The following is a 25,902-nucleotide window of genomic DNA, read 5'->3' on the forward strand; positions in this document are numbered from 1 at the left end:
TTAAATAAAAGTGTCCACTTCCCAACTTAAAACGACGCACGTATTTTTCACACAAAATATGCGGAAAAGCTTAAAATGACTATATACATGTTAGATGTTACCGTTAGAATTCAATATTTTTACGTAATTCGACCATTTGGTTCCAATATATTCGAAAAACTTAGGTAAATTAACTTAACTAATTTAACTTGATAATGAAAATAACGATTCGAATGTATATTGTAATATGCAACTTATAATACTAAATTTATTTTGGCATTTTTCAAGTTATTTTTGGTGTTTGCTGTGGTTAATAATATTGATATACTTATCATTTTTGCATTTATCTGCGGACATTTCTTTATATGTTTTGGTGCAATTATGCCGGACAAAAATTAATAAATTATCATGCCGACCTATACCGCTAGATTTAAGTAAGATACGATGAATATTAAACATCGATATAGCGATTACATTGCGAAAAAGAAGAGTACAATATATTGTATATGCATTTAGATATAACGCACAGTGGTATATGTCTTCCGTACACAGTCAAAAAATGTTGACTCTGATATTATGTAGAAGTGCTAAACCTTTTATTCGGCGTCTCTAACGTATTTGTGGGCTCCTTGGAAAGTTTCGGAACGATAATCAATTTATAACCAAAGCTAACATCAATAATAATAAAGACTAATATCGATAATAATACTGACTGCGTATATCACTACGTTGCTATTTACAAAATTAAATGCATGTTGCATTTAATTTAATATCAGTATATCACTTTACAATTACGGTTTATTGCTTCTAAACAGTAACATAACGCTCATTCTATTTTAGCTCGTGAGTATGTCTTTGAGTTACTTCACGGTGATTTATTTCGTTGGATGAAACCGAGTGTAATTATTAATAACGAATATCTTAACGCCGAAAAAAAAACTTTGATTAGTCATAACGATAGTCGTTGTTTCTGTGCTTACCAACAATAAAGAAAATTAAATCGTCTCTCTTATACAGATTAATATTAAACTACCTGATATGTCGTCGTACGATGACTTACATCATACTGATACTTGGGAATATATCGAGTATTATTATGCCTGCGCGAGGATGAAGTGCGAAAAGCACAGGTGAGAACATTTTTAACCCCTCCGTTATTGTTACGTACATACCGCACATTACGCAATTTAAGTAATTTCTATACTAGAGTTGTTTTAATGAGTACACAAAACGATCGTTCCGTACTTCTACGGCACTCTAGAGCGTTTAAGATAATTGAACATTTTATTCATCTCTAACGGGACATTATGTAAACTATGCGAAAAGTTAGTGACAATAACGCGTAAGGCGTTGGGGAAAAAATTGCACAGTGCAAAGTAAATTCTCTCTCCAGCAGTCGTGTCAGAATTTTTGTAGCAAATGGATGTTACCATGAAATATTACAACATTAATCGTATTCTCTTATTGTGCATCGGTTTGTGGCCTTATCAAAAGTCTGTGTACAACAAGATTCACGTAATCTACATGTTCATTCTCTTCACAGAAGTCATCATTGTCCAGGTGATCTTATTATTTGCGTTTGAAAACAATTTGCGAAAGAAAAACTTAAAACTTCATGTGTAAAAGATTTACGTGGAGCACACATAACAAATAGTATTTATTATCAGGAAAAAGATAAACCATATATTACTTCTATATAATACCTATTAATACTTATTAATTTTTTAATATTTTAGTAACACTTCTTTCTTTCTTTAGGTTAGTTTCTTAACAATCTTACGATTGTATCGCGAACTGTTGCACGATTCAACATTTTTGAACCATAGAAGCAATATTAAATTCTCTTGCCGAAACACATGTGATGTGTATTCTTGAGCGTAAGAAAAGTTTTATAATTAATAGGATTTAAATTAATCTCAGATATAAATGTAGAAAATATTCTCGATGATCGGCGCAATTTGTCACGAACAAAATCGTTTCTTTCAGTTGTTGGTTTTCATCACCTCCAGTTTTAATATCCAGTTATTTTTAGAGGTTCTCGCTACTCTCTGTCTATGTATTGTTTTTTTAATAAAATACAATGCAATTTACCTCAATATAAACGAAGTAAGTGAGCCATCGATCTATACGATTCTTAAACGTTTCTACCTGGATTGAATCCCTCCACTATTATCGCGACAATTATAGATAAAATTGTTCTTGAAAGACATAAAATGCGATTGGGATATGCTACGAGATTCTGCGGAGATCGAAATAATGATGAAGCAAGCTGATACAACGCGGTGGTACATAAAGTTCTTCGCACGTAAGAGACCTTCTTGCATTAAGCAGATAAGAAGCACTTCGCAACAGTTAATAAAACAAAAATCACATCGTCACTTGATATTTTTTGCAGTGATCATGTATATATTCCTTTTCCTGTTTGTTGCGACGAATTATTTGCCGCTTATTCTTGACGTTGTGATACCGTTAGACAAACCTCGACCACGAAAGCTACTGACACATTTAGAAGTTTTTATCGATCAGCATAAATACTTTCATTTCATAATGTTATTTATAATAATAGCCAGCTTTTTTGGTATTACCACCGTGCTAGCTGCTGAAACTATGCTAATGATCTTCATACAGCATGCTTGTGGATTATTTAAGGTTACCAGGTAATGCTTTATTTGAAAACGTATCGAATCACTTGAAAAATTCAATTCGATTTTTGAATCAAATTTGTCTTTATTACATTGAATGAAAACCAATTACTCATTGACCAGAAATATTCATCGCGATTCTCTATAATTCAGCAAAATATTATCATACGTATTATTAAAATATTATCAGAGTTGTCACCTGTGTTACGCAAATATAAGCGTGTAACAGCAACATACAGGTCAGTATGACGGGTTGCTTGCCCCTATTCGGACGATAATGCAGAGGTTGCATTATAACACAAAAGATCGCTTCTGCAAAAGTATGAATGGACTAGAAGTATAAATATTAGTTGCAACTTAATCGACCGCAACTATCAAGCGACATATTTTCGGTGCATTACTCGTATACATTATGCATTACTTGTATTTTGACGCCTCTTTTATAAAATAAGGGCTGTTTTTCGAAATCTTTTGCAGCTTGATAGTTGCGGTCGATTAAATTGCAACCAATATTTATATTGCATTTCTAGTTCATTTATACTTTTGCAAAAGCAATTTTTTGTAGAAACATGAATGAAATACAGTATATAAGACTTTTAAATATTTCTGTATCGTTCTTTCTAATCTCCAATTTCTATCGAACTTTTCAACGTAAGAAAGCAATTAAAAAATTATGCGAAACCAGGAAATATGTATTATTTACCTTTTTAAGTATTACTTTTATTTATTCTGCTTAATTCCATAATATTTATTTCTTAGTTTCATTTTCTAAACATTTTTTTTAATGCAATGATGCTCGACTCCTGTCGGTAAACAGTCGATAAACTGTCATAATGATCACGGTGCAAAGTTAGTTGCATTTGTGATAACTGGGAACACTGTAAATATCATTATCAACAAAATCAACGAATGACTTTTGCAACCTCTGCATTATCGTCCGAATAGGGGCAAGCAACCCGTCATACTGACTTATATATTGCTGTTACACCCGTATGCTATTTATTAATACTTTCCGTGCCAGATCAATTTTACATATCAAACATTGAATTGATCTTTCCGATTGACTTTGAAATAAATATCGCGTGTTGTGCATACGATTGCCATTCATTAGCTTTACGATCTCAAAGTTCTTATCCTAGTTGAAACGTTATTATCTTTGCAGTTATCGAATGATGCGAGCCTTTGATATTAGTTCTGTACCGGCCATCAATTATAGCAAAAAGTGTACAATTTGTAATAGATTGGCAAGCGCTATGAAGATTCACAGGACCGCGATACTGTCAGTATCTATTTTATTTTATTTTACAATGTATCGATTTATTTTTAGTATAACAATATTTTATAGCGTGTCGAGAGATTTATAGTATTTCATAGTCGATTATATCGATTTATTTTATTTTATAATGCATATTTTTTTATATGCTTAATTATCGTAAAACAGACGACACGACCGTACTCTTATTTGATTTTAATTTGTTAAAGGTTCTCGGAGCGCATAACATTATATCTTGCAAACAATTACTTTGTACTGATATTGTGCGCTGTCGTTTCCTTAAGCAGCAACCTGTATCGAGTGAGTCGTCATCGACATTATTTTGCTAAAGTTTTGGAACTTGTGACAATGCTCGGTATTCCGGCTGTATGTTTGAAACTGAACGTAGCGAACCGCTTCACAAGTTAAAACGACTACACGTGACTTTCATACAAAACCAGCGAAAAACGACCCAATTTCATGTTAAATGTACTTGTTAAAAAAAACGCTACGCTGTCTTAATGTAATTTGACTATTGTAATTTCATTGTTTCAATGTTAGCATTCGTGAAAGACATATGCGCCATGCTTATTGATTAGAAAAACGAACCAATACGGATGCATATTTTCAAATGAAAATCAATATTCTAATTTTATTTATATTGCGACTATTCCAAGTTAACCCAAGCGCTCGCTGTGATGAAGATAATGGATATGTTTATCATTTTCGTATTCATCTGCGGTCACTTCTGTTACATGTTCTGGTGTAATTACGCTGGGCAAGAGTTAATGAATTCCAGTACCGAAGTATATCACCAAGTGTAAGTAAAACGCGCTAGATATTAATTGTCGTGAAAGAAAAAATATAGTGATTACATTGCAAAAAGAGAGCTGTAACGATATATCGTTTATGCATTCAGATATAACTCACAATGGTACAAATCTCCCGTGCACAATCAAAAAATGATGATCCTGATACTATGTAGAAGTGCAAAGCCTTGTACCTTTGTCGTAGGTCATCTGTTTTTGACTTCCTTGGAAGGTTTCGGGACGGTAATTAATTTATTTTTATATTCCTTTAAAGTACAAGTATATATATAACTTTAAAATTAGGGCACATTGCTTTTCGATGGTAACGTAACTGTCACATTCTGTTCCAGCTTATAAGCATGTCGTTGAGTTATTTTACGGTCATTTATTCCACTCAATAAAATACCTCACGACGAATGCGTTAATCACAATTATACGATATCAGTTGTAAAACATCTAAATCGGACAGGATATCCACGAATGTGCGCGAATACACCGTATGCACATAAATGAACAATTGTAGATAGGTAATAGTGACTAATTGAAAGTGTATTTATCACTGCATATTTGTTTCACCTTGTCATAATTCACGAAATGATCGTTCGTTGAAAAGTTAAAGGTGATTCCGACAGGCGTTCCACTCGAAGCGTAAAATGATCGAATTCAAAAGTAATATATTCGCGATGGCTCATGAGAGAATGTGCTTTCTTCGAAATGTCTCAAGTGTTACGTTTGCATGAGGATAAAACATGTAATGTTGGCGAGAATATGTTTTAACCGTGGCGTTCGAATGAACGTAATGTTATTGTTACGTTAAATGCCGCACATATTACGCAATTCATTTAATTTCTACATTAGGGCTGTCTTTTCACGAATACACGGAACGATTAATTTTTAATACTACGGTACAGTCTAGAATCTTTAAAATAATTTAAAATTTTACTCAAAATATCTGTCATATGTCTTGCAGTAAAATCGAACGTTACATGTAATATGCACAAAATATGGTAATAGCGAGTATTACATTGAGGAAAGAATTATGCAGTGTCAAGAAACCTCCTCCGTCCGACAGTTGAGTCGGAATTCTTATTGCAAAAAAAAAATAAATGTTATCGTGAAGTATTTATCAAAATAACTAATCGATCTTTACGATTATCACTTATGTATATCACGAGTACGCAGATGTTTATCAATTTTGCTACCTCGAAGTTTTCCACATTCACTAAAATATCGTTATTTTTAGTAGTTATCAAGTACTTATGCATTTAACTTGTGCATTTAATAATTGTTCCATCTCTAGCCTCAGCTGTGATAAAAAATACAGAGTGTGTATCAGATTAGCGAGCACCGTGAAGATTCACAAGAATGCTACCATGTCGGTACATATTTTATTCTTTAATGTATATCCTGCGTGTGTATATTCAATTCTAATAAAATAATCTGTATGACTTATCTGTATTCTTTTTGGTCTTAATTTGTTAAAAATTCTCGGAACACGTAACATTTTGTTTTGCAGCGACTTACTTGTTCCTAATAATGTGCGTCGTCGCCTTCTTACACATTAACCTATTTGGAGTGAATCGTAACTAACATATATATTTTGTTAAAGCTTCGGAGCTTGCAACAATGTATTCTAATCGTCTGTTTCTCAATTTAAAAGATATACGTGACTTCCACACAAGACAAGTGGGAAAGCTTAACATGGGACGATCACATTTGATGCTAAGTATGCAAACGACGCAATGTCTTAACTTAATTTGACTATTTACAATATTCTCATACGAATAATCCGAATGTACGGCTTTAATGATGAGAACAAGCTATTTAGCCAGTGAATATTTTAAAATGATAACTAAAATTCCAAATGTATATAGCTTGACTGTTTCAAGTTATTTCAGGTTATCAACAACCTCGGTATATTTATTCTTTCTATATTTATCTCACTTTTATTACATATTTCGGTCCGACCATATTGGATAGAAATTGGTAGATCCTAATGGCAATATATACCTTCAAATGTAAGTAAAATATGCAAAATATTAAATATCAAAATAATACAGTGATTATACGATAAAAACTATGCAAGCGTTTCGATATAATTCACATTATTATACGAGGGTGGTCCGATAAGTACTTAGCCTACAAAAGAAAAACGAAAATTTTGGAAAAGTGGCGATTTATTTCTCAACAGTCTCCTTTTAGCTCGATACACTTGACCCAGCGATGCTCCAACTTCTTTAACCCGTCTGAAAAATACGTTTTCTCGAGGTCTGCAAAGTAGGCCTTCGTGGCGGCGATGACCTCCTCATTCGACTCAAATTTCTGCCCGGCGAGTGACTTTTTCAAGTTTGGAAACAAAAAGAAGTCGCACGGGGCCAAATCTGGAGAATACAGTGGATGGGGCAGCAGTTCGTAGCCCAATTCGACCAATTTGACCGTGGCGAGGGCGGAGGTATGAGCCGGTGCGTTGTCATGGTGGAAGAGCACTTTTTTCTTCGCTAAATGGGGCCGTTTTTTCTGCAATTCGGCGTCGAATCGGCCCAATAATTCGGCATAGTACAGCCCTGTGACCGTTTTGCCCTTCTCCAGGTAGTCGATGTAGATCACACCTTGTGAATCCCAGAAAACGGTGGCCACCACCTTCCCGGCCGATAGGACAGTCTTCGCCTTTTTCGGAGCACGTTCGCCGGGTGAAGTCCACTGTTTCGACTGTTCCTTGGTCTCTGGTGTGTACCAGTGGATCCATGTTTCGTCGACGGTCACGAAATGACGCAGAAACTCCTTCGGATTGCGCTTAAACAGCGTCAAACACTGCTCTGAAGTGGTCTCACAGTTGCGCTTGTTGTCCGGAGTGAGCAAACGCGGCACCCATCGCGCCGACAGCTTTCTCATGCCCAAAATTTCATGCAGGATATGACCCACGCGGTCTTTTGAGATGCCTACTGTCTCAGCTATCTCGCGCACCTTCAGTCGGCGGTCTGCCAATACGAGATCGTGGATTTTTGTCATGTTATCCTCCGTGGTAGCCGTTTTCGGGGCACCTGGGCGTGGCTCATCAAAAACCGACGTGCGACCACGTTGAAACTTGTTAAACCAATTTTTGACGGTCGTCATCGAAGGAGAAGAGTCACCGTCCAAGCGCTCTTTGATTTCGCTGCGCGATTTCCCTTCCAAAAACAAGAATCGAATCACCGACCGATATTGCTCTTTTTCCATTTTTCTAAAATCCGCGGACACGCCCGCTTCCACACGCGGTCAAAACAAAACTACGAGTCCGATTCGGCTGAAATTTCGACAGTAGCCGTCTACGAGAATGTACTACACGATAGTAAATTTCTCTTGCGATAGTGGCGCCATCGGGCGGTGAGGCTAAGTACTTATCGGACCGCCCTCGTATATCTTCTAAGCAAAATTAAAAATAATGTTTATGATATTACATAGAAATGCAAAATCTGTATCTTTATCATGGATGGTCTATTTGTAGACTGCATGAAAGATTTTGGAGAAGTAATTATTTTAATTATTAATAATTATTTTACTAACAATAGTATCGGTAACTTAAATTCCTAATCTTCTTGAAGATTCCTAATTTTATTGAAGATTGTTTTCGAAAATTTGGCAATGTTTTGTTCAATCTCTGCTTTCAGATGGTAGGCAACGGAATTGTTATGAGAAATTTTGAAAATCAAATTTCTTTAAAAAATTAAATATTGAGCAATAATATATATACATATATATATATATACGTATATATATTTATTTATTTATAATGAGAGAAATTATATAATTTTTATATTATCATATAATATGACTCATGTTTGTTATATTTGACATTATTTGGCGTATATTTCGTGTTAAATATATTGCTACGGAATTTAGAGCTTACTATTTCTCGATACAACGTGATATCTATTTTGTTTCAGCTTAAAACATGTTTGAACTATTCCGTGGTGATTTATTCCGTTTATTGAAATCAAAAGAGCATCAGACTCTCAATAAATACACACGTTCTAACAAGAGGTATAAGTAACTATAAGTAACTATAATAATAATAAGTAGTAATAAGTAGTAATAATAAGTAAGTAATAATAATAACTGTAATAATAAGTAATAATAATAGTAAAGTGTAATAGTAGTAAACTGTAATAATAGTAAACTGTAATAATAGTTAAAGTGTAATAATAGTTAAAGTGTTTCGAGCTGTTTATTAAAAACAGCAAAAATTTTAATTAGATAATAGTGCAATTTAATATTATAAACTACCTGATGTTGCAAGTTTTAAATCGCTGATGCATAGTCGCTATAAAGACGACGTTGAAGTTTGGAGCGTTCTTCGAGCGAAAATTGAAAATAGCCTTTATTTAAAAAAAAAACTATAGAGTAAACTTTAGGATCGCAAGATGCGGTTAGAAATCTGGGTCTCATTTTTATTTTAATGAGTATTCGTGCTACAATCACACGGATAAGGTATTATTTCTTGATAAAGTCCGACTATTTCACTAGTCATCTCGTTTATAGAAGTTTATTTACTTTTTACTGTTTATTTATAAACGGCGTTGTTCGCGTTTCAATCGGATGATTCGACGAGAGATTCAAACTCCACGGAGAACTGATTTTTGTATGTAAAATTTTACGTTTTATGATCGCGTCTTGCGCGCAACTGTTATTCACGATGCATAAAATGTTCGGACATATACGCGGAAATGTGCGCGACTGCTTGAGAGACACAAGCACGCGTGCTTTCTGCGCTTGCGTCTTCACGTGGATATAAAGAAAGGGTCGTCGTTGTTTTACAGTGCGAGGGAAGAACACCGGACGTTACCTAACTGTAATTCCTTTAATTATGTCATTTACACCGTTATTTCCTGACGACACGTAATAGTACCGAGCGATATTCGTAATAGCCGCTTTACGATCCGCCTTTCGTAAACAGTTTTCACAATTTTTCTTTTACTTTTTTTGCTGTGTCGTACACTATTATCGTGCATAATAAAGTGAATATGATTGCTCTCTCGTGTTTTCCCTTTTTCGTTCGCGACCGCGGTCGAAAACTTTTTGTCATTCGCGTCGCAGAAATGGATTTCGACGGTGGTCGATATTACACGATTAATCGAGTGATGTTGTCGACTGTCGGTTTATGGCCATATCAAAGCGTATGGTTCACTCGGATACAAAGAGTTTTTTGTTTAGTTTGTCTCGTGACTGGTGTAACGTTGCAGGTATCGTTAAATTCACAGCGAACGAATATAATCCGGTCGAATCTGCGAGTCGTATTACGCTCGCAATTATCATTCTACTTTAATTGCCGCGGCATTGTGTCTCATATCGAACAATTTTCAGTTACTCACATTTGTCACATTTGAATATAATTTGGGGCTTCTCCTCGACATCTTATCCTATGTGATTCCTTTCTTGATCGTCGTTCTGAAGTACGTTACGTATTGTGCAAAGACCGAATCAGTAAGTCGAAATGTCGCGACAGACGTAATAGCTGAGATAAGTTAAAGGGCTAATCTAAGAATTAAGCGAATTTTTGCAGCTAGTTTATAACTCCGCTATATGAAAATAAAAAGAGAATCGAGTAGCTCAGAATTGGGAAATATTTGCAAATTTTCGGGAATATTGCAAATAAACAATTTTGAGCTCGTTTCCTTGTGCAGAAATTTTAAACTTTTTTTATAAGAACAAATATATTTATTTAGTACATTTTCTGCGAAAAACAAATTCTTGCACAGGGAGACAAGCTCAACATTTTTTACTTGCGGAGCTCTGGAAAGCTCATAAGTATCTATAATTATGAGCTCATAAGTACCTATAATTATGAGTACCTTTCATTTTTTCGTTTATGCGTCATGATGAAAAAGGTTGTACGAAAAGTTTGAGCGGTATAACACTAGAAATAACGCATTTTGTGTACGCAGATGAGAAAGCTAATAGAAACGATAAAGCACGACTGGAACACGCTGAGGAACGAAATAGAGTACAAGATCATTCATAAGTATACTCATATTGGAGCGTTTTACGCGCAGATGTTTGCATGTAAGAACGGGGGGAACTTTATTGAAACTTTATTACGTTATATTTAGCGAGTTGTTAAATGTCAACACCACGTCGACTTTTCCTCGAAAGTTATTAAACCAGCGAGTTTCTCGCATTGCAAGAGTTTCTAGCTCAATTCGTCGGGAACGTAAAGACAATTGTCTTAGATTTATTAAGGAAACCTCACAAATTAGCGACTAAAATCTCTTTTTTTCAATACGATTGACTACAGGCGCTTATGATAAGACGAGTTAATTTTTCATCATCACTTATATCATTATCTTCTACACTACCTTCTACACTATCTACACTACCTTGTACTCGTTACGTAACTTTTTTTACAACGCTATCTCGATGTATACTTTAATAAAGGACGTTTAATCTAACTGCACCGCGCTGCACATTGGGCCAGGAGATTAGAAAAGTGGCCAAAATTTGGTTGCAAAATTTCGAATAAAGAAGTATACTAACTTTATTTACATAAGTCAAAGCACTGTTGATAAAAATTTTATATTGATTGGTTAATTAATCTTCCATTAACAACGTCTTGAACCTAAAAATTTTCCTATAAGTAACGACAATTTTTTTTTTTGAAGATTTTCATAATTCTGACTACATTACACAAATTTCAATATTTTCCTCTCATTTTTAAAAATGTTGTATATACACTTATCATGCAAATATCCCTATAAACACGAGAATTAAAAAATGTTATTGTTTTGATCTATTGTATGTCTGCTTTATTGATTTTTATAGTATCATATACGCTGTCGAATCACGATAACACGCCATAACATGCTCCATCAAGCCAAACATGATTTCATAGCATTTCTTCCAATGTATATTTGAAGTTTAGTCGGCGACTTTTTTGCGCTTTCGCGGATATCTTATAAGAATTCGTAAAATATATCGTAAAGCACGTACTTTATTTCCAAAATAAATATGTCGAGACTAACAAAAAGGGAAGTTCTTGACAAAATTCCCAGTGATTCTGATAGATACTTGGGCGTTGATTATATTTTGATTACATGTTTTTTATATTTTTCTTTATTTTTTTATTTTTTTTTAATATCAAATTGGTATACAGTCAGAGCGTTTTTAGCAATTTTGTCTGCCATATTGGATTCACCATTTTGAATTTTTGAATTTTTGAATTTTGGGTACAAATTCGAAATTAGCGACCTCGGAAACCATTTAGTATCAAATTGCTATACAGTCAGAGCATTTTTGGTAATTTCGTCTGCCATATTGGATCGGCCATTTTGAATTTTTGAATTTTGGGTACAAATTCGAAATTAGCAACCTCGAAAACCTTTTAGTATCAAATTGCTACACAGTCAAAGCATTTTTAGCAATTTCGTCCGCCATATTGGATCCACCATTTTGAATTTCTGAATGTTGAGTACAGATTCGAAATCAGCAACCCCGAGAACCTCGGACTACCACATTTCATAACAATTGGAACACTTTTAGTATTTTGGCCACTTTTTCATTTTCCTAGCCCATAGTGCGCTGATAATAAATTAACTCGCATTAATAATTTCAGTAGTCACCTATGCGTTTCCGTTGCTCTTCGCTTCTATACATCTTATACCGAATCTGCTGGATCTCGTTGCACCGCTCAATCAGTCTCGTCCACATCAATTGATAATTCTGGTCGAGTATTTCGTCGATATCGACGAATATTTTTCCGTTATTCTGCTGCATTTGACCGTGACTATTTTCGTAGTTCAAAACACGCTCATGTCCACCACATCTATGTACGTCGCGTACATACAGCACGCGTGCGGAATGCTCGAAATAGCTAGGTAAGAAGCCTGCTCAGAACGTCACGAATTGGACGCTTGCGATAAATGACGGCTTTCGAATGAAATTTCACGGGTCGACGAATTTAATCACATGAATTTGCGCGAGGCGTTGCCAGAAAAGTAACCATTCCGAGACCATAACAATTATAATCTCACATTATTATTAACTCCGATTTTGTGTATGTTCTTGTTGTTAAGACAATTTCTTTCAGCTATCGCATCGAACACGCTCTCGTCGAGGACGAGAAAGATAATCCGACTTCTGAAAGACGTTGCACGGCTTGCGCCAGAATTATCGGCGCCGTCGATATTCACAGGCGAGCCATCGAGTCGGTATTTTCTTATCACGTAATTCAAGATTTGCATATCATACATACATATCTTCAAATTTAATTCCGTGTGATATTTCACCGAGATATCTCGCGATACATTTATCTATTTAAGTCTATTTAAATTTGTCTACATAAATAAAATATTGCACATGGTAAAGAAGGAGAGAGTACAACAGATTCTCATAGAATTCTCATACGTCAAATGATCCGCATAATGCATCTTTTCGTTGTTGAAGGTTTTTCGAATTCATGAAGGATACTTTTGTAATAATGTATTTCTTTCTGCTTTTACTCGGCGTGGCGTCTCTAACTGTTAATCTGTACCGTGTGAGTAAAGTTTCCTTATATTTAACGAGACTGTTTCATTGTTAATTGTCCTGTTAACGATGTGCACGAGTTACGAAAGCTCCAATTTATCTCGACGATTCGAGTTCATGCGGGCGCTAATGTGAGAGAACGACTTAACTAAACGCGCGTTCTTTTTTATACCTGAGCTGTTTTAGGCAGTAATCACAGAAGGAGTTTTTGAAAGGCTCTTGTCTGTGTTAAACGTGTGCGTCCATCTGTTTTATTTCTTCCTCGTTAATTATGCCGGACAAATGATATTGGACCACTGTAATGATTTTTTCACAAGAATGTAAGTTATTGGAGAAAATATTCATGTTTTTGTCGAAATCACCACTTAAATTTGCTGCATCTTCCATGCACCACGCATGCACAAATTCCCATTGAATGAGGTCGATTGAAAAAACTGCTGTTTCACAAAAGAGCACAAAGGAATAAGGGCGTTTTTCTATCCTCACAGGATTTTTATGAAACAATTTCTTTTTATATATTGTTTGATTATTAGGAATGTCAGAAATAATCATTAGGTGAGAAAAATTCAATTCATAAAACCAAAATTAATTATTAGTCTTTGTATATCACTATGGTATTAAGTCCTTTTCATGACTAATAAGTGAATAAATAAAATATTTTTGCCCATTTATACTTTTCTGTCATCATTTTAGACTTCAATATGTATTGTCTTGAAGGTGAAGGTGAATTTAGTTTAAGTTCTACGAATACTGTTGATTTCTAGAATTGTAATACCGCGCTTACATTTAAAAAGATTAGAGGTGGAGAACGTACGAATGCCGCTTTATTATAGTCTATATGTATATATATATTAATCGATTTTCCGACGCGCATAAGAAAAAGTTATTTAATACGATGGCTACCTACCCATTTTTTATTGATATATCAAAAGTAATAAAAAATTAATATTTTTCACTATAAGCTGTATCACCTTGGAGACGATACATGTTATAATTTAAAATGACGTTAATAGGATAGCAGAGAGAGAGGAGAGGGAGGGGTAGGGAGGAGGGAGGAAGAAGGGGAAAGAGAGGAGAGGGAGGCAGAAGGAGAGTGAGTGGGAGGGGGGGGAGAATATTTTATTAGTCATGAAAAGGATATTATAGTGATATACCAAGACTAATAATTTTAGCCATATAGATCGAATTTTTTCTCAACTAATGGTTATTTTTGACATTCCTTATGATTATATAATATAAAAACAATCAGTTTTTGAAGACCCTACGGGGATAGAAAAACTCTCTTATTGATCCTCCTCTTTCATTTTTTTTTTTAATAAACGGAGGCACTCAATTTGGTGTGACAGTCCGTGATTGAAAACTAATTTTTCGATGTACTAATTTTTAATAACTGATATTCGCTATTTAAATTTTATTATCAAGTAATTACCTTTAAGTAAACTGAATAACTACTATCAGTATTACAAAGGACTTAACGGCTCGTTAATTCGTTTGTAACAATATCAATTGTTGCAAGAGAATCGACGCGTCGTTTCATCTGTACAGAACGACGTACTAATTAATCGTCATTAATATTTGTAGATACAACTCCAAGTGGTATGATATGTCATTGCACGCGCAAAAATTAATATTGTTCATAATGCAGAGAGGTTCGAAAAATTGCATATTGCTCGTGGGCGGTTTATATATCGCGTCGTTGGAAGGTTTCGCCGTGGTAACGAATCACTTTCACGTAGCGGTCACGACATTACCTTCGGCCTGTATGTATCAGCCTGTGCAGACGAATTTTTCTGTTCCAGACTATGAGCACATCTGTGTCCTACTTCATGGTAATTTACTCGACGCAATGACATCGCAAACGAGAATCCCTTCCGATCGTTGTTACACAGAGGAATGAAATTTCAATTACTATTAGCCGCCAAGAACGAATTCCTCATTCTCTATAACACACCGCCGGGATATCGCGCAACAACGTTGTCGCCTCTCTAATTTCTACGTATCGGAAAATATAAACGTGTGTCTTGTTGAGACCCCATGTGCGTTTCCATCAGACCTTTGAACCGTTCACCCTACCTCGCACGTGCAAACCTGGCGGAACGCGACTGTGAACGTTCATAATCTCTCGCAAACTTTTCGCTCGTCCCGCGATTGAAGTTACGAGGCGTAATATACGACAGGCAATACTAATGACTGAGCTAAGCTGAATGGAGCGTAGACGTAAGTGCGCCTGCGTGGGCGGCGAAAGAAATAAAAAGACAGTGAAGAAGCGCTTTGATAAGGGGCCGCAATGAGAAACAAAGTGTCGCAATTTACGTAATTGACGGTACCGACTTTCCTCTCACGATATGGCCTTTACGTAATCGTTTTTCTCTCCTCTCGCCTATTCGCCTTCTCGGTTGAGCGTCAAATTGAAGGCTCATTAGGTAATATTCGAGGTTGTAGAGGTAGTTTTTTTCCCGGGAAAACAGGAATATTCGATGAGGGGCATCGCCATCGTAAGACGCCGCGGCGCTCTGAGGACAGACGCGCGGCGGACTCCGAAGGACGATGGAATTTCTTGGATATCAGTATTACAGGCTGATTCGAATCTTCTTGTCATGGATCAGCCTGTGGCCGTACCAGCAAACGTTACTCAAGCAAATCCAAGCGATTGTCTGTATAATTGTGCTTGTATCTTCGATAGTCACCCAGGTAAAATTAGGCGACGCCGGCCAGCGAGCATAGATGAAATTCTACGCGCGGGAACGATACGTGTATTCGCGATACTTGTACGGCTTTTGTATACTTGCTTGTGAGCTTATAAATTCCGTGTATGCATTTACAAGTTCGCTCGAATAATCTCGTCCTCTGGTTTCTTCGGCGTCCTCGTGACATTTCCGCGGGGAATTTTCATTCGAGCGCCGTTCATATGAACGCGAAATCCGACGCGATTCTATCGATCGAAAAACGACAGACTTCTCTCTTGTCGGTTTCAGCTGCTGAAACTGTTCACGATGGAACACGATCTCAATCTGATACTGACCGATCTGGCGTTTGCCATTCCCAGCGTCATTTATCTCCTCAAGTATAAGACTTTTTACATAAAATCCCGGGAGGTAAGTTAGTTCGCGCGATCAAATCGAATCGCGAAAATCCGCGATAAACGCAAATGCATGAGGCAGATCAGGAAGCTAATGGAGCGAGTCCGACGCGACTGGAACACGTTGAAGGACGAACAGGAACTCGAGATAATAAAGAAATGCGCCGAATCCGGAAGAATTTACCTGTACACGTTCGCCGGTACGAGAGCGAATCGCAAAATTCCGCGGGTCATACTCGGATCCGCGGAACATCTTCCAGCCGATGAACAACATACACACACACACATACACGCGAGCTCTCGCTCGTAATGCTGTCGCAACTGGGTTGCCTGAGGGTTGTCTCGTGATTTCAGGCATAATCTATCCCGGCACGGTGCTTTTCATTCTGTGGACCTTGTTACCGGATATTCTCGACGCCGTGGCGCCGTTAAACGAAACCCGCCCGCGGCAACTGCCGTTCATGGCGGAATACTTTCTCGACCAGCAAAAGTACTTTCATCCGATATTATTGCACATGCAGTTAACGGCTGTGGTAGGAATCGTGACCGTTGTATCTACCGAGACGTTGTTCTTCGCGTACGTTCATCACGTTTGCGGTTTGTTCGACGTGGCTAGGTAAAGTAGGTCGTACAGCGGCGATTCTGTGAACGTACGTAAGAAAAGAACGAGAGGAGCGCTCTCTTTCTCTCTTTCTTTCTTTCTTTCTTCGTTCGCTTATTGTACATCCATCGACACTCCATATTCTCGAATGTTTCAGTTATCGGATAGAGCACGCGTTGGACGAGAGCGTGACGGTATTATCGGCATCGAGTAAAATAAACGCGACTCATATGAAAATAATAGGCGCCGTAGATATTCACCAGAGAGCCATCGAGTCGGTAACAACTTGTTTTTACAGAAATACCGCGAATAATTGTTAAACTCTGCGCGATGCGCGCGGTTTCTCGCGAAAGTCACGCGCGATTTTCTCGTTTTTTCCATTACTTTGAAATAATTACTTTGAAATAAATACTGCGAAATCTCTTCTTTAATTGTTTAGCGATTGTCTTATTTCATGTTTTTTTTCTAACTATCAGTTTTATTTATCAGTTTTATTTATTTTATTATTTTACTATTTTCATAGATATTCCATCAATTAAAATTATCGAATGTTTCTTTTTTAATCTTTAAACGTTTCTATTATTCTCCCTTGTTACGGAGACATTATACTCCAAATTTTTATTCTTGCAATTTTTTAATTGACTCCGCGATGATTTCAATGTTGTACACACAGTATACATATCATATCACCATGACGAATATCATAAATATTTGCCGAATATGTTCCTGGCATATGTGATGTATGTGCTTTCAGGTTTTTCCAGTATCTAATGTCCACATTCTCCTCGTCCTACTTTATCTTAATTATTCTCGGCGTAGCATCTTTGAGTCTCAACTTATTTCGCGTAAGTAAATTTGTGCACTGCGTATCGTTAATTATGTGTCGACGTAATTACGACGTAAGTTAATCGCGCTCATTTGTCATTCATCTTGGCGTCCGATTACGCGAAGATACTAGGTTCGAATTCGAGGTGAGTTCACGCGGGTCTTACGACGTCATTTCAGCTCTTTCAAATTATCCTCATACCCGGGCAAAGGGAAAGCTCTGTACCGTACGTGATATTTGTATCTGGCCATTTTTACTACATGTTCATATGTAATTATATGGGACAAAAAGTGATGGATTACAGTACCGGAGTTTCTAAAAAAACGTGAGTATCGATGAATGAAACGATAATTACGAGCGACCCATTCCTGCGAACGCTGCTTGTCTGCTTGTCTGAAAACGAATAATTTTTTTATATTCGGTTACTCGGTACTCCAATTCGCAGAACCGCTTATTGCGTACTCGACCCAAAATGGCCAAATATCCGGGGAGTTGAAACTAAAAATTACGAACAGTCCATCTGCCAAGTTTGCTATAGACTCTGCATCAAGTAATTCTGTGTCTTGCGTTCTATGAAAATACTGTCTACACTAATCATTCGAATAACGGCGTAATTTATCTCTGAAAAACTCGAAAAGCATCCCAAGTACTCGAATATTGGCGAGGCAAAATATGAACATATTGTGGCTTGAATATTCGTGATTTATCGAAACTTGATTGAAAATCATATCGTTAATTACATCATTAATTATACCGTGTATTATATACCGTAAATTATATCGAACGTCATAATAAGGGCATCGAACAGTGAAAATTAATAAACATATTTTTTTAACGCGAACAATACATCCCCATCGCACAGCGAACAGGAGACGGTAAAAAATAGTTTCCTATTCAACGTCGAGGCTGAAGTGTAGCGGACATTATGAAAATTTACAGATACAGCACACAGTGGTACGCGGCGCCGGTGCAAACGCAAAAGTTACTGCTGTTTGTGATGCAAAGGAGCATGAAATCTTGCAAGTTGATCATAGGCGGTATTTACCCGGCGTCGGTGGAAGACTTTACCACGGTAACTTGCGCAACTACTTGCTGCTATGACTATGATAAGCTTTATTTCTATTTTGCCCCGAAGTGACGCTTTATTTTCTCAGCTCGCGAGCATGTCGCTGTCGTACTTCACGGTGATTTATTCCGTGCAACAATGAGGACCCAGCGAATGGGGGCGAGAATGTAGCGACCGCTAGTGATTTCAGCTTGAAAGCGATAATTACTTCGAAACATTTCATAAGAGAGAAGAAGAAAAACGAAGGCTGCACCCGGAAAGATCGTTCACTGTTAATTCGGTGGGCTCTCTTTCGTTTGCGAATATTGTATTCGCATATATAATACAATAAATAATTTCTCTCTTTCTCTCTCTCTCTCTCTCTCTCTCTCTCTCTCTCTCTCTCTTTCAACATGACGCGCACACAGATACGTACATATACAACTTTTCTTTCTGTTAATTCGTGTTTGAATCAATATTACTCTCCGTCTTAGACGATTAATGTCACACTAGATAATTTTTAATATATTAAAATGCGATAAATGTAAGCAGCATCACGCGAGTTAAAAGTATCTCTTTTACACGTTGCTCATGTATGAGATGACGTTTTTCTATGCGCTTATCATTTTAGTTTACCGCCCGCGCTTTGACGATAAATCATTTCCAATTGTGGACACCTTTGAGATGTTTACGCGTCCTTCAGGTATAGAGTTGTCCTTTAATATTATGTTGGAGGATGCTATACTGGAAAAGAAGGTATAGCGACTCGAAGGTGTACCGACGATGGCTCGAGACACATTAATGCACATATCGATACGTAAAATTCATTATACCTGCACAAACTAAACTTGAGATACAAACGAAGAGGGTTAGCGGTGCTGTTATTTTGCCATTGCGGGAAATGAGGCATATCAATATAATTTGAGTAATTTCCGGAAGTGTTGCTTCTCTTCGTCTATCGGAGGGCCAACACGATATTACCGTTACACCACGTTGTAGAGTTAACTACCGACGCTTTACTCACTTTCCCCGACTTCAAGGAAACGTTATTATCGCATTCACTGTCGCTTTACACCGCAGTCATTCTACGGTATCGGTGCGTTCGAGGAAATACGATGAATAATGCAGATTTAAGAGAAGCGTTAAGGTCAGATGGACGATTCGGGCGCAAACGCGTGTCGACCGTCGAGCGGAAATGGACCCGCTCTGGAATCGATACTACAAACTGAATCGAATATTTCTATCGCCGGTTGGCCTGTGGCCGCACGGGAATCGTAAGCTGAAGCCAATTCAGGCGGTTGTCTCCGTCGTCATCCTGGTGTCCTCCGTGGTTACGCAGGTAATAGCACGGACGGGAATTGAACTCCATAAGCGCGACCACGCAGCCTTCGGTTAAATATTTATTCGTCGCCCTTTAACCGCTGCTTTAACAGAGTTGAACGTTGACATTGACAACGGGATATTGTCGACGTTGTGAGTGCGCGTTAAAACGAAAAAACAATATGATTACAAAAATATATACGCGCGACGTGCTTCTTTTCAGCTGTTGAAGCTTTTCACCACGGAATACGATTTTGACTTCGTCCTTACTGACCTCTCGTACTCCATACCGTCCATGGTTTATGTCGTCAAATATAAAACCTTTTACTCACAAGCCAACCGAGTAAGATGAATTTCTCACACCAAGTGTCCGATTGAACACGTACAAATATATCGTTTCATTGAAATGTGCAATATTATCGCGACTGTTGCTTTTCTCTCATCTTTATTAACTTTTATAATCATATCATATTGCAATCATATTTATAATCGCAGTTAATCAGAATGATGGAACTAATTCAAGAAGACTGGAACTCGTTAACGAGCGAGGAGGAAATTCACATTATTCAAAAGAACACGAATACGGGGAGGCGATATATCATCGTGTTCACGTGTAAGAAAACAGGATCGGTATAATTAAGATGACCGATAACCGATTTACCAAGTGTTTTATATACTGGGGACGCAGAAATCTATTTAATCGACTGATTTGCTCTTTCAGTGATAATGTGCACAGCGATGGCCAGTTTCATTTCATATTCTCTGCTGCCCAATATTCTCGACTTTGTAGCACCGCTAAACGAGTCCCGTCCGCGAAAGTTTCCATTTCTAGCGGAATACTTCGTGGACCAGCAGAAATACTGCAACACCATTTTAACGCATATGATTGTGGCGCTTTTCATAGACTTGTTCGTATTTGTGGGAACAGAGACTATAAGCTTGGTCTATGTGTATCATATATTCGGCATGTTTGAAGTTGCTAGGTAAAGTCGAGGAATTAAAAAAACAATTCCCCTTGATTCTCTGCTCATGTAATCGCTCACATCCATTTGGATTTCTCTTGTTTGATACACGTCTTATTGTGTGCGGTAAATAATTATATGTATAATTTTTGAGGTTAGGCTTTCGAAAACCGCCCACGCTCTATCGTGAATTTTGGTGAAAATATTTCAAATAAATGCCTTTAAATGGATTTTGACCAATAAAAAGTTTAGTGCCGAAAAAGTTTAAATGACGTTACATATTGTTGATAATATTTTTGATGATATTACACTATTTTCCCAGATAGATTAACGTATCGTAATCGTATTTATTAATCTAATATTCCAGTCACGTTTAATTTTTTTTTACATAAATGTTACAGTGAATTAGGTTACGTTAGAATAAATATTCATTTGTAATTATATAAACATATAATTACAGTGCATAAATAAATCTCGAAAATGTAGAATAATAATAAAAACGATACATGATTGTTATTTGAATATTTTCGGCATTAAAATAGCAATTATTAGATGTAGGTAGTTTTCGAAAGCTCAATTTTGAAATTAAATTTTGACATTTTTCTTATACAGGGTGTTTCCGGGTTAAATAGCCAAACTTAAAATATGAATTTAGGACTTCAAAATAAACAAATATTTTATCTGAAAGTTTGCTCGCAAACGCTACATGAGATAAGAGATAAAAAGTATTGGGACGGTGAAATATCAGAAAAATTAAGCATTTTAGAAAAAAATGTTTGAAATAAAAATTGTAGGGCTTCAAAAGATCTATTTACTGACATTATGAGTTTGACCTTGAGTGGCGTCGCCATGGTCAGCACAAGGTCACCTTGAATTTTTTTAATGGGATTCTCTATTTTTTATTACATATTCTTATAGCCCTTCTTCAGACCTTTTTAAAGCTATAATTTTTTCTACTTTGAGTAAGCCGTTTCGAAGTTATCAAGTTTTTTATGATAATATGTCTAATCAATCAAGGCAAGATCAAAGAAGTATCCAGTTAGCCAAGGCAAGATCTTTACAGAAGCGTTTGAGAAATATTAATCTCCAAAAGAAAAAGTAAAATCTAACGAATAAGCTAGGAAACAAGAAGATTTATCCAATAAACAGAAATTTATATTAATTAGATTACAAAATCGATAATTCAATTAAAGGAAGAAAAATCAGTAAGAAAAATCATTTATCTTTTCCGTATGAAACAACGTGTATCATGTACAAATAATGTGTTCTACTTCAAGTCAAATTCATTGCAATTGAATTGAAATAATTCGAAAGTTAATTTTAATGCTATTAAATTTAGTACATTAGTATTACTTTTTTTAATATTACATGTGTCTGAATACGTCGAAGTCACGAAATTGCTCCAACCGCTGGCTGAACATCTTATCATAAAAAGCTCGATAACTTTGAAACAGCTTACTCAAAGTGGAAAAAATTATAGTGCTTTGAAAAAAGGTCTGAAGAAGGGCTACAAGAATATGCAATAAAAAATAAGGGGTTCCATTTAAAAAATTCAAGATGACCTTGTCCTGACCTTGGCGACGCCACCCAAGGTCAAACTCATAATGTTAGTAAATAAGTCTTTTGAAACCCTACAATTTTTAGTTGAAACATTTTTTTCTAAAATGCTTAGTTTTTATGATATTTCACCGTCCCGCTTTTCATATACTCTATATATTGAGGCACTTTATAAATCCTTTCCATTTCTCGCGTTTAATTTCTGTCCCAGTTATCGGATGAAACACGTGTTGGATGAAAGCATCGCGTTGACTTCCACTATGGAATGGAATATCTGCGTGCGCACGAGAATAATCGCTGCCGTTGAAGTTCATCAAAGAGCCATTCAGTTAGGTCCATGAGAAAATAATGATCATTGTATCTAAGAGCGTGAGTTGGCCGCATATTTTGTAATTTTTCAAGATGGAACTTTTTTATATTAAAGGTTCTTCGATTACCTCAATGTGACGCTTAGTCTGTCCAATTTCATCATACTTTGCATGGGTATAGCGTCTATCACCATTAATTTATTTCGCGTGAGTATGTGTATGTATGTATATGTATTCAGTGAAGACTTTCCAATATCAAACTTTGCAGAGAAAATTTCTCAATAATTTTTGGTAAAACTAATATTTAACCCCTTAACATACAAAGACATCTGGGAAACCTCATTTATTTCGTGTGTCATTTTAGACGTTGACGTCTCCGAAATACCAAAAATTACGTTATTACAAGAATATAACTATATTATATTCCAGTAATATTTGTATAATATATATTACATATTATTATAAGAAATATAATACTTTTCAGATTAATTTTCGCCGTACGCCGAGCTATATTAGACGATATTTTTAGCACGTATCGCGTCCTGTTTTATTTGTATGTTAAAGGGTTAATCATACCGCAATAGCATTTATCATATTGCTCTACATAACAAAAATGAAATGTTTAGACTGCGATGTTGACAACGAACAAGGAGGATACTGTTCTTTTAATAATATTTGTCTCCGGTCAGTTCTATTACATGTTCTTAGGCAACTACATAGGCCAGAAAGCAACAGATCACAGCATATACATTCTCAAAGAAATGCAAGTATCTTAAAAATGTATATATTAGTTCTATTATTATTTTCAAATCTTAAAGGTGATGAAATCTAATCGCAATGCTGATATATCATGAGAAGACTCGTATTTTATTAGTCGCGCATTATCGGACGGTTCACGAGTTTCCTCGTGTCTCGATAAAATTTATAAAAAAATAATGATAGGTGTTGATAATAACACTGTGTAAAACTTTGGAGATGAAAAATCTTATTGGAGAAATTGATGTTCCCCTCTTCTCCTCATCATGTTCGATGAACAATTTCAGATCCGACCTTCCGTGGTATAAAACCTCCGTACAGTCGCAGAAACTATTGTTATTTATTATGCAGAGAAACACGCGGAGCTGCAAAGTTGTCCTGGGTGGAATATACACTTTGTGCCTGGAAGGTTTTGCAACGGTAAAATTATGCTTAAGCGAAACCGATCCTCCGTATTGAGTATCCGTATTGAGTATCATCAGTAGCGACATTTTCATATTGAGTGGTGTACAGAACGATGCTTTTTCAGCTCTCGAGCATGTCAATGTCTTATTTCACGGTGTTGTGCTCCATAAGATAACCTGATGACGACGACTATTCGTGAACAGTGCTACGCAGCAATTAGCACGCTATATGTTAGTACAATAATTGAGATATTATTTTCATATCGTCGAGCACACCATTGTCAATTAGATATAGGAGTAAAATAAGAGTAAACGTCCGAATAGTACGCAAAATACACTTGAAATAGAATGTTAAATAAAGAATTTCAAATAGAAAATAGAATCTTTATTACAGAATAGTGGCTCATATTTTGTACGATATGATGCGCGAAATATAAGTGATTTATATCCCAAAATAAAAATTGAAAGGCACCAAAAACAACAAAACAATCACAAAATATAGTTACTATATATTTTTGCATTTACCGAAGCGAACGGAGCGCACCTCACATTGTCGTCGGCGACTTTGTCGAGTGTCTGAAGAAAATGGAACGCGTACCGCGGCAGAAATATGTTGTCCCCACGACGATTTAAATGAGAATGAAACGTGCGTGGGTGGCATAGATGTCCCGTTCGCTACTGCGCTTGCGTCACTACTTTCAGCTGGAGGGGACAAAAAATATCGCCTTTAGCCTCAATACATGCAATTTAAGCAAATTAGGTTGCAACCTCTTATTTCTTTCTCTAAATGTCACAGAAGGGGAAACGTATCTGTACGCAGTGTTTATGAACGAAAATCGATGAAATTTTTTTCGGTGGGAGAAATGTCAGAAATAAATAAAAATAATGATAGAAATGAATTCAATATAAAACTGAGATATTAATTGTCAACATATTTTTTGTACAAAATCAGATTTAACATCAAATCTGCTATCGAGTGATTAACGATCAAAAAAAGAATATACCATCTTTTTTAAATACCACCGATATAATTTAAACGGGAACATTGGATTTCTTTTTCTTTTTTTCTTTTTTTTATAACGTTTGTCTCAATGTCACTACATTATGCGCATGACGTATATATACGTTTTCCCTTTATAACATTTAGAAGAAAAGAACGTGTGATCTAATTTGTTTGAAATAAATGTCCCACTTAAGGAAAATTTTCTATATTTCACGTTGTATGTAACTTAATAATAATAATGTACGTTTACGTTCAGCTTAAAACAGCTTTCCCAATTAACCAACTGTTTTCAGTTACTGAAATTTGTCACGACCGAGTACAGCTTGGATCTTGTGCTCAAAGTTCTCTCATTTACAGCACCTTGCGTAGTGTTTGTTTTAAAGTATATTTCCTTTTGCCTCGGTGCAGAGTCAGTAAGTCTAATTATGTCATGGGATTTATATTTCATATAGGGAACACAAAGAGTGTGTTATTCGTACAATGTGTCTTTCTATCGTATTCTGTCATATCTTTCAATCGACTTTACATCTTAAATTAATATCTTAGACTAAATTAATCAAACCTCAAAACCTCAGGTGAGAAGTCTCATGGAGAATGTCATGAATGACTGGAATGTGTTATGAAAACCAAGGTAGAGCTCGAAATTATGAAGAAACAGTCCGATCTTGGGCGATTTTATACGATGTTCTTTACACGTGAGAAATTATTCTTTATTTTTTGTCTTTTATTCTAATCGTTAAAGTCACAATTTTTCGGACGAATGAGTACTCTGTACTCCGTCCGATAATTCGGCATGAACATAGTTAATTATAACTATATTGTGTGAAGAGTTACGCGTGAATTCTTATACTACCGTACTTCTA

At 36.1% G+C, this 25,902-nt stretch overlaps 6 protein-coding genes across 14 annotated transcripts in view; 5 read left to right on the forward strand and 1 right to left on the reverse strand.

Annotated features, from left to right (window-relative positions):
- The window catches only part of alpha-Man-Ia (alpha-Mannosidase class I a), a 923,832-nt gene that overhangs the window by 617,458 nt on the left and 280,472 nt on the right, over positions 1-25,902 (forward strand). The window lies entirely within an intron of this gene.
- LOC109504413 (uncharacterized) overlaps positions 1-25,902 on the reverse strand; it is a 104,641-nt gene that overhangs the window by 63,192 nt on the left and 15,547 nt on the right. The gene's annotated exons all lie outside the window — the stretch shown is intronic.
- LOC109504407 (odorant receptor 9a-like) lies at positions 1,716-6,622 on the forward strand. Its single transcript, XM_019844162.2, has 7 exons — positions 1,716-2,085; positions 2,186-2,636; positions 3,784-3,900; positions 4,104-4,194; positions 4,551-4,693; positions 4,793-4,925; positions 5,033-6,622. Exons 1-7 carry the CDS (start codon positions 2,034-2,036, stop codon positions 5,081-5,083), a joined length of 1,038 nt encoding a protein of 345 aa, XP_019699721.1. The 5' UTR covers positions 1,716-2,033; the 3' UTR covers positions 5,084-6,622.
- LOC105189212 (odorant receptor 49a-like) lies at positions 8,923-15,086 on the forward strand. 2 transcript variants are annotated; one of them, XM_019844152.2, is made up of 9 exons: positions 8,923-9,901; positions 10,023-10,142; positions 10,604-10,721; positions 12,268-12,529; positions 12,742-12,858; positions 13,098-13,188; positions 13,365-13,498; positions 14,760-14,892; positions 14,978-15,062. In XM_019844152.2, the coding sequence occupies exons 1-9, from the start codon at positions 9,683-9,685 to the stop codon at positions 15,026-15,028; spliced, it is 1,245 nt and encodes a 414-aa protein (XP_019699711.1). In that variant the 5' UTR covers positions 8,923-9,682; the 3' UTR covers positions 15,029-15,062. The 2 variants fall into 2 exon arrangements, with proteins under 2 accessions (XP_019699711.1, XP_019699709.1); XM_019844150.2 differs by having other exon boundaries at positions 8,927-9,901; positions 14,760-15,086.
- LOC105189211 (odorant receptor Or2-like) lies at positions 15,710-19,087 on the forward strand. Of its 4 annotated transcripts, XM_019844165.2 has the most exons (9): positions 15,710-15,869; positions 16,154-16,273; positions 16,340-16,457; positions 16,612-16,873; positions 17,016-17,132; positions 17,613-17,703; positions 17,864-18,009; positions 18,624-18,756; positions 18,839-19,087. In XM_019844165.2, the coding sequence occupies exons 1-9, from the start codon at positions 15,726-15,728 to the stop codon at positions 18,890-18,892; spliced, it is 1,185 nt and encodes a 394-aa protein (XP_019699724.1). In that variant the 5' UTR covers positions 15,710-15,725; the 3' UTR covers positions 18,893-19,087. The 4 variants fall into 4 exon arrangements, with proteins under 4 accessions (XP_019699724.1, XP_025160070.1, XP_025160071.1 ...); XM_025304285.1 differs by having other exon boundaries at positions 18,624-18,900; XM_025304286.1 differs by lacking the exon at positions 17,016-17,132 and having other exon boundaries at positions 18,624-18,900.
- Positions 19,106-23,664, forward strand: LOC105189210 (uncharacterized). Its single transcript, XM_025304294.1, has 7 exons — positions 19,106-20,068; positions 20,273-20,392; positions 20,545-20,662; positions 20,771-21,032; positions 22,780-22,896; positions 22,993-23,083; positions 23,503-23,664. Exons 1-7 carry the CDS (start codon positions 19,925-19,927, stop codon positions 23,650-23,652), a joined length of 1,002 nt encoding a protein of 333 aa, XP_025160079.1. The 5' UTR covers positions 19,106-19,924; the 3' UTR covers positions 23,653-23,664.

This window comes from Harpegnathos saltator, unplaced genomic scaffold (assembly GCF_003227715.2).
Source record: "Harpegnathos saltator strain DR-91 unplaced genomic scaffold, Hsal_v8.6 scaffold60, whole genome shotgun sequence".
In the NCBI taxonomy this organism is placed as follows: domain Eukaryota; kingdom Metazoa; phylum Arthropoda; class Insecta; order Hymenoptera; family Formicidae; genus Harpegnathos; species Harpegnathos saltator.

Excerpts from the sequence above, each read along its gene's own strand:
- LOC109504407 (XM_019844162.2), top strand. The coding sequence starts at position 2,034 with ATGTATTGTTTTTTTAATAAAATACAATGCAATTTACCTCAATATAAA. Across the intron at positions 4,694-4,792 it reads ACCGAAGTATATCACCAAGT|ATATAACTCACAATGGTACA; the intron begins GTAAGTAAAACG and ends TTATGCATTCAG. Across the intron at positions 4,926-5,032 it reads CCTTGGAAGGTTTCGGGACG|CTTATAAGCATGTCGTTGAG; the intron begins GTAATTAATTTA and ends ATTCTGTTCCAG.
- LOC105189212 (XM_019844150.2), top strand. The coding sequence starts at position 9,683 with ATGATTGCTCTCTCGTGTTTTCCCTTTTTCGTTCGCGACCGCGGTCGA. Across the intron at positions 12,859-13,097 it reads ATTCACAGGCGAGCCATCGA|GTTTTTCGAATTCATGAAGG; the intron begins GTCGGTATTTTC and ends TCGTTGTTGAAG. Across the intron at positions 13,499-14,759 it reads AATGATTTTTTCACAAGAAT|ATACAACTCCAAGTGGTATG; the intron begins GTAAGTTATTGG and ends TAATATTTGTAG.
- LOC105189211 (XM_025304285.1), top strand. The coding sequence starts at position 15,726 with ATGGAATTTCTTGGATATCAGTATTACAGGCTGATTCGAATCTTCTTG. Across the intron at positions 17,133-17,612 it reads ATTCACCAGAGAGCCATCGA|GTTTTTCCAGTATCTAATGT; the intron begins GTCGGTAACAAC and ends ATGTGCTTTCAG. Across the intron at positions 18,010-18,623 it reads ACCGGAGTTTCTAAAAAAAC|ATACAGCACACAGTGGTACG; the intron begins GTGAGTATCGAT and ends GAAAATTTACAG.
- LOC105189210 (XM_025304294.1), top strand. The coding sequence starts at position 19,925 with ATGGACCCGCTCTGGAATCGATACTACAAACTGAATCGAATATTTCTA. Across the intron at positions 21,033-22,779 it reads GGCATGTTTGAAGTTGCTAG|TTATCGGATGAAACACGTGT; the intron begins GTAAAGTCGAGG and ends TTTCTGTCCCAG. Across the intron at positions 23,084-23,502 it reads TCACCATTAATTTATTTCGC|ACTGCGATGTTGACAACGAA; the intron begins GTGAGTATGTGT and ends TGAAATGTTTAG.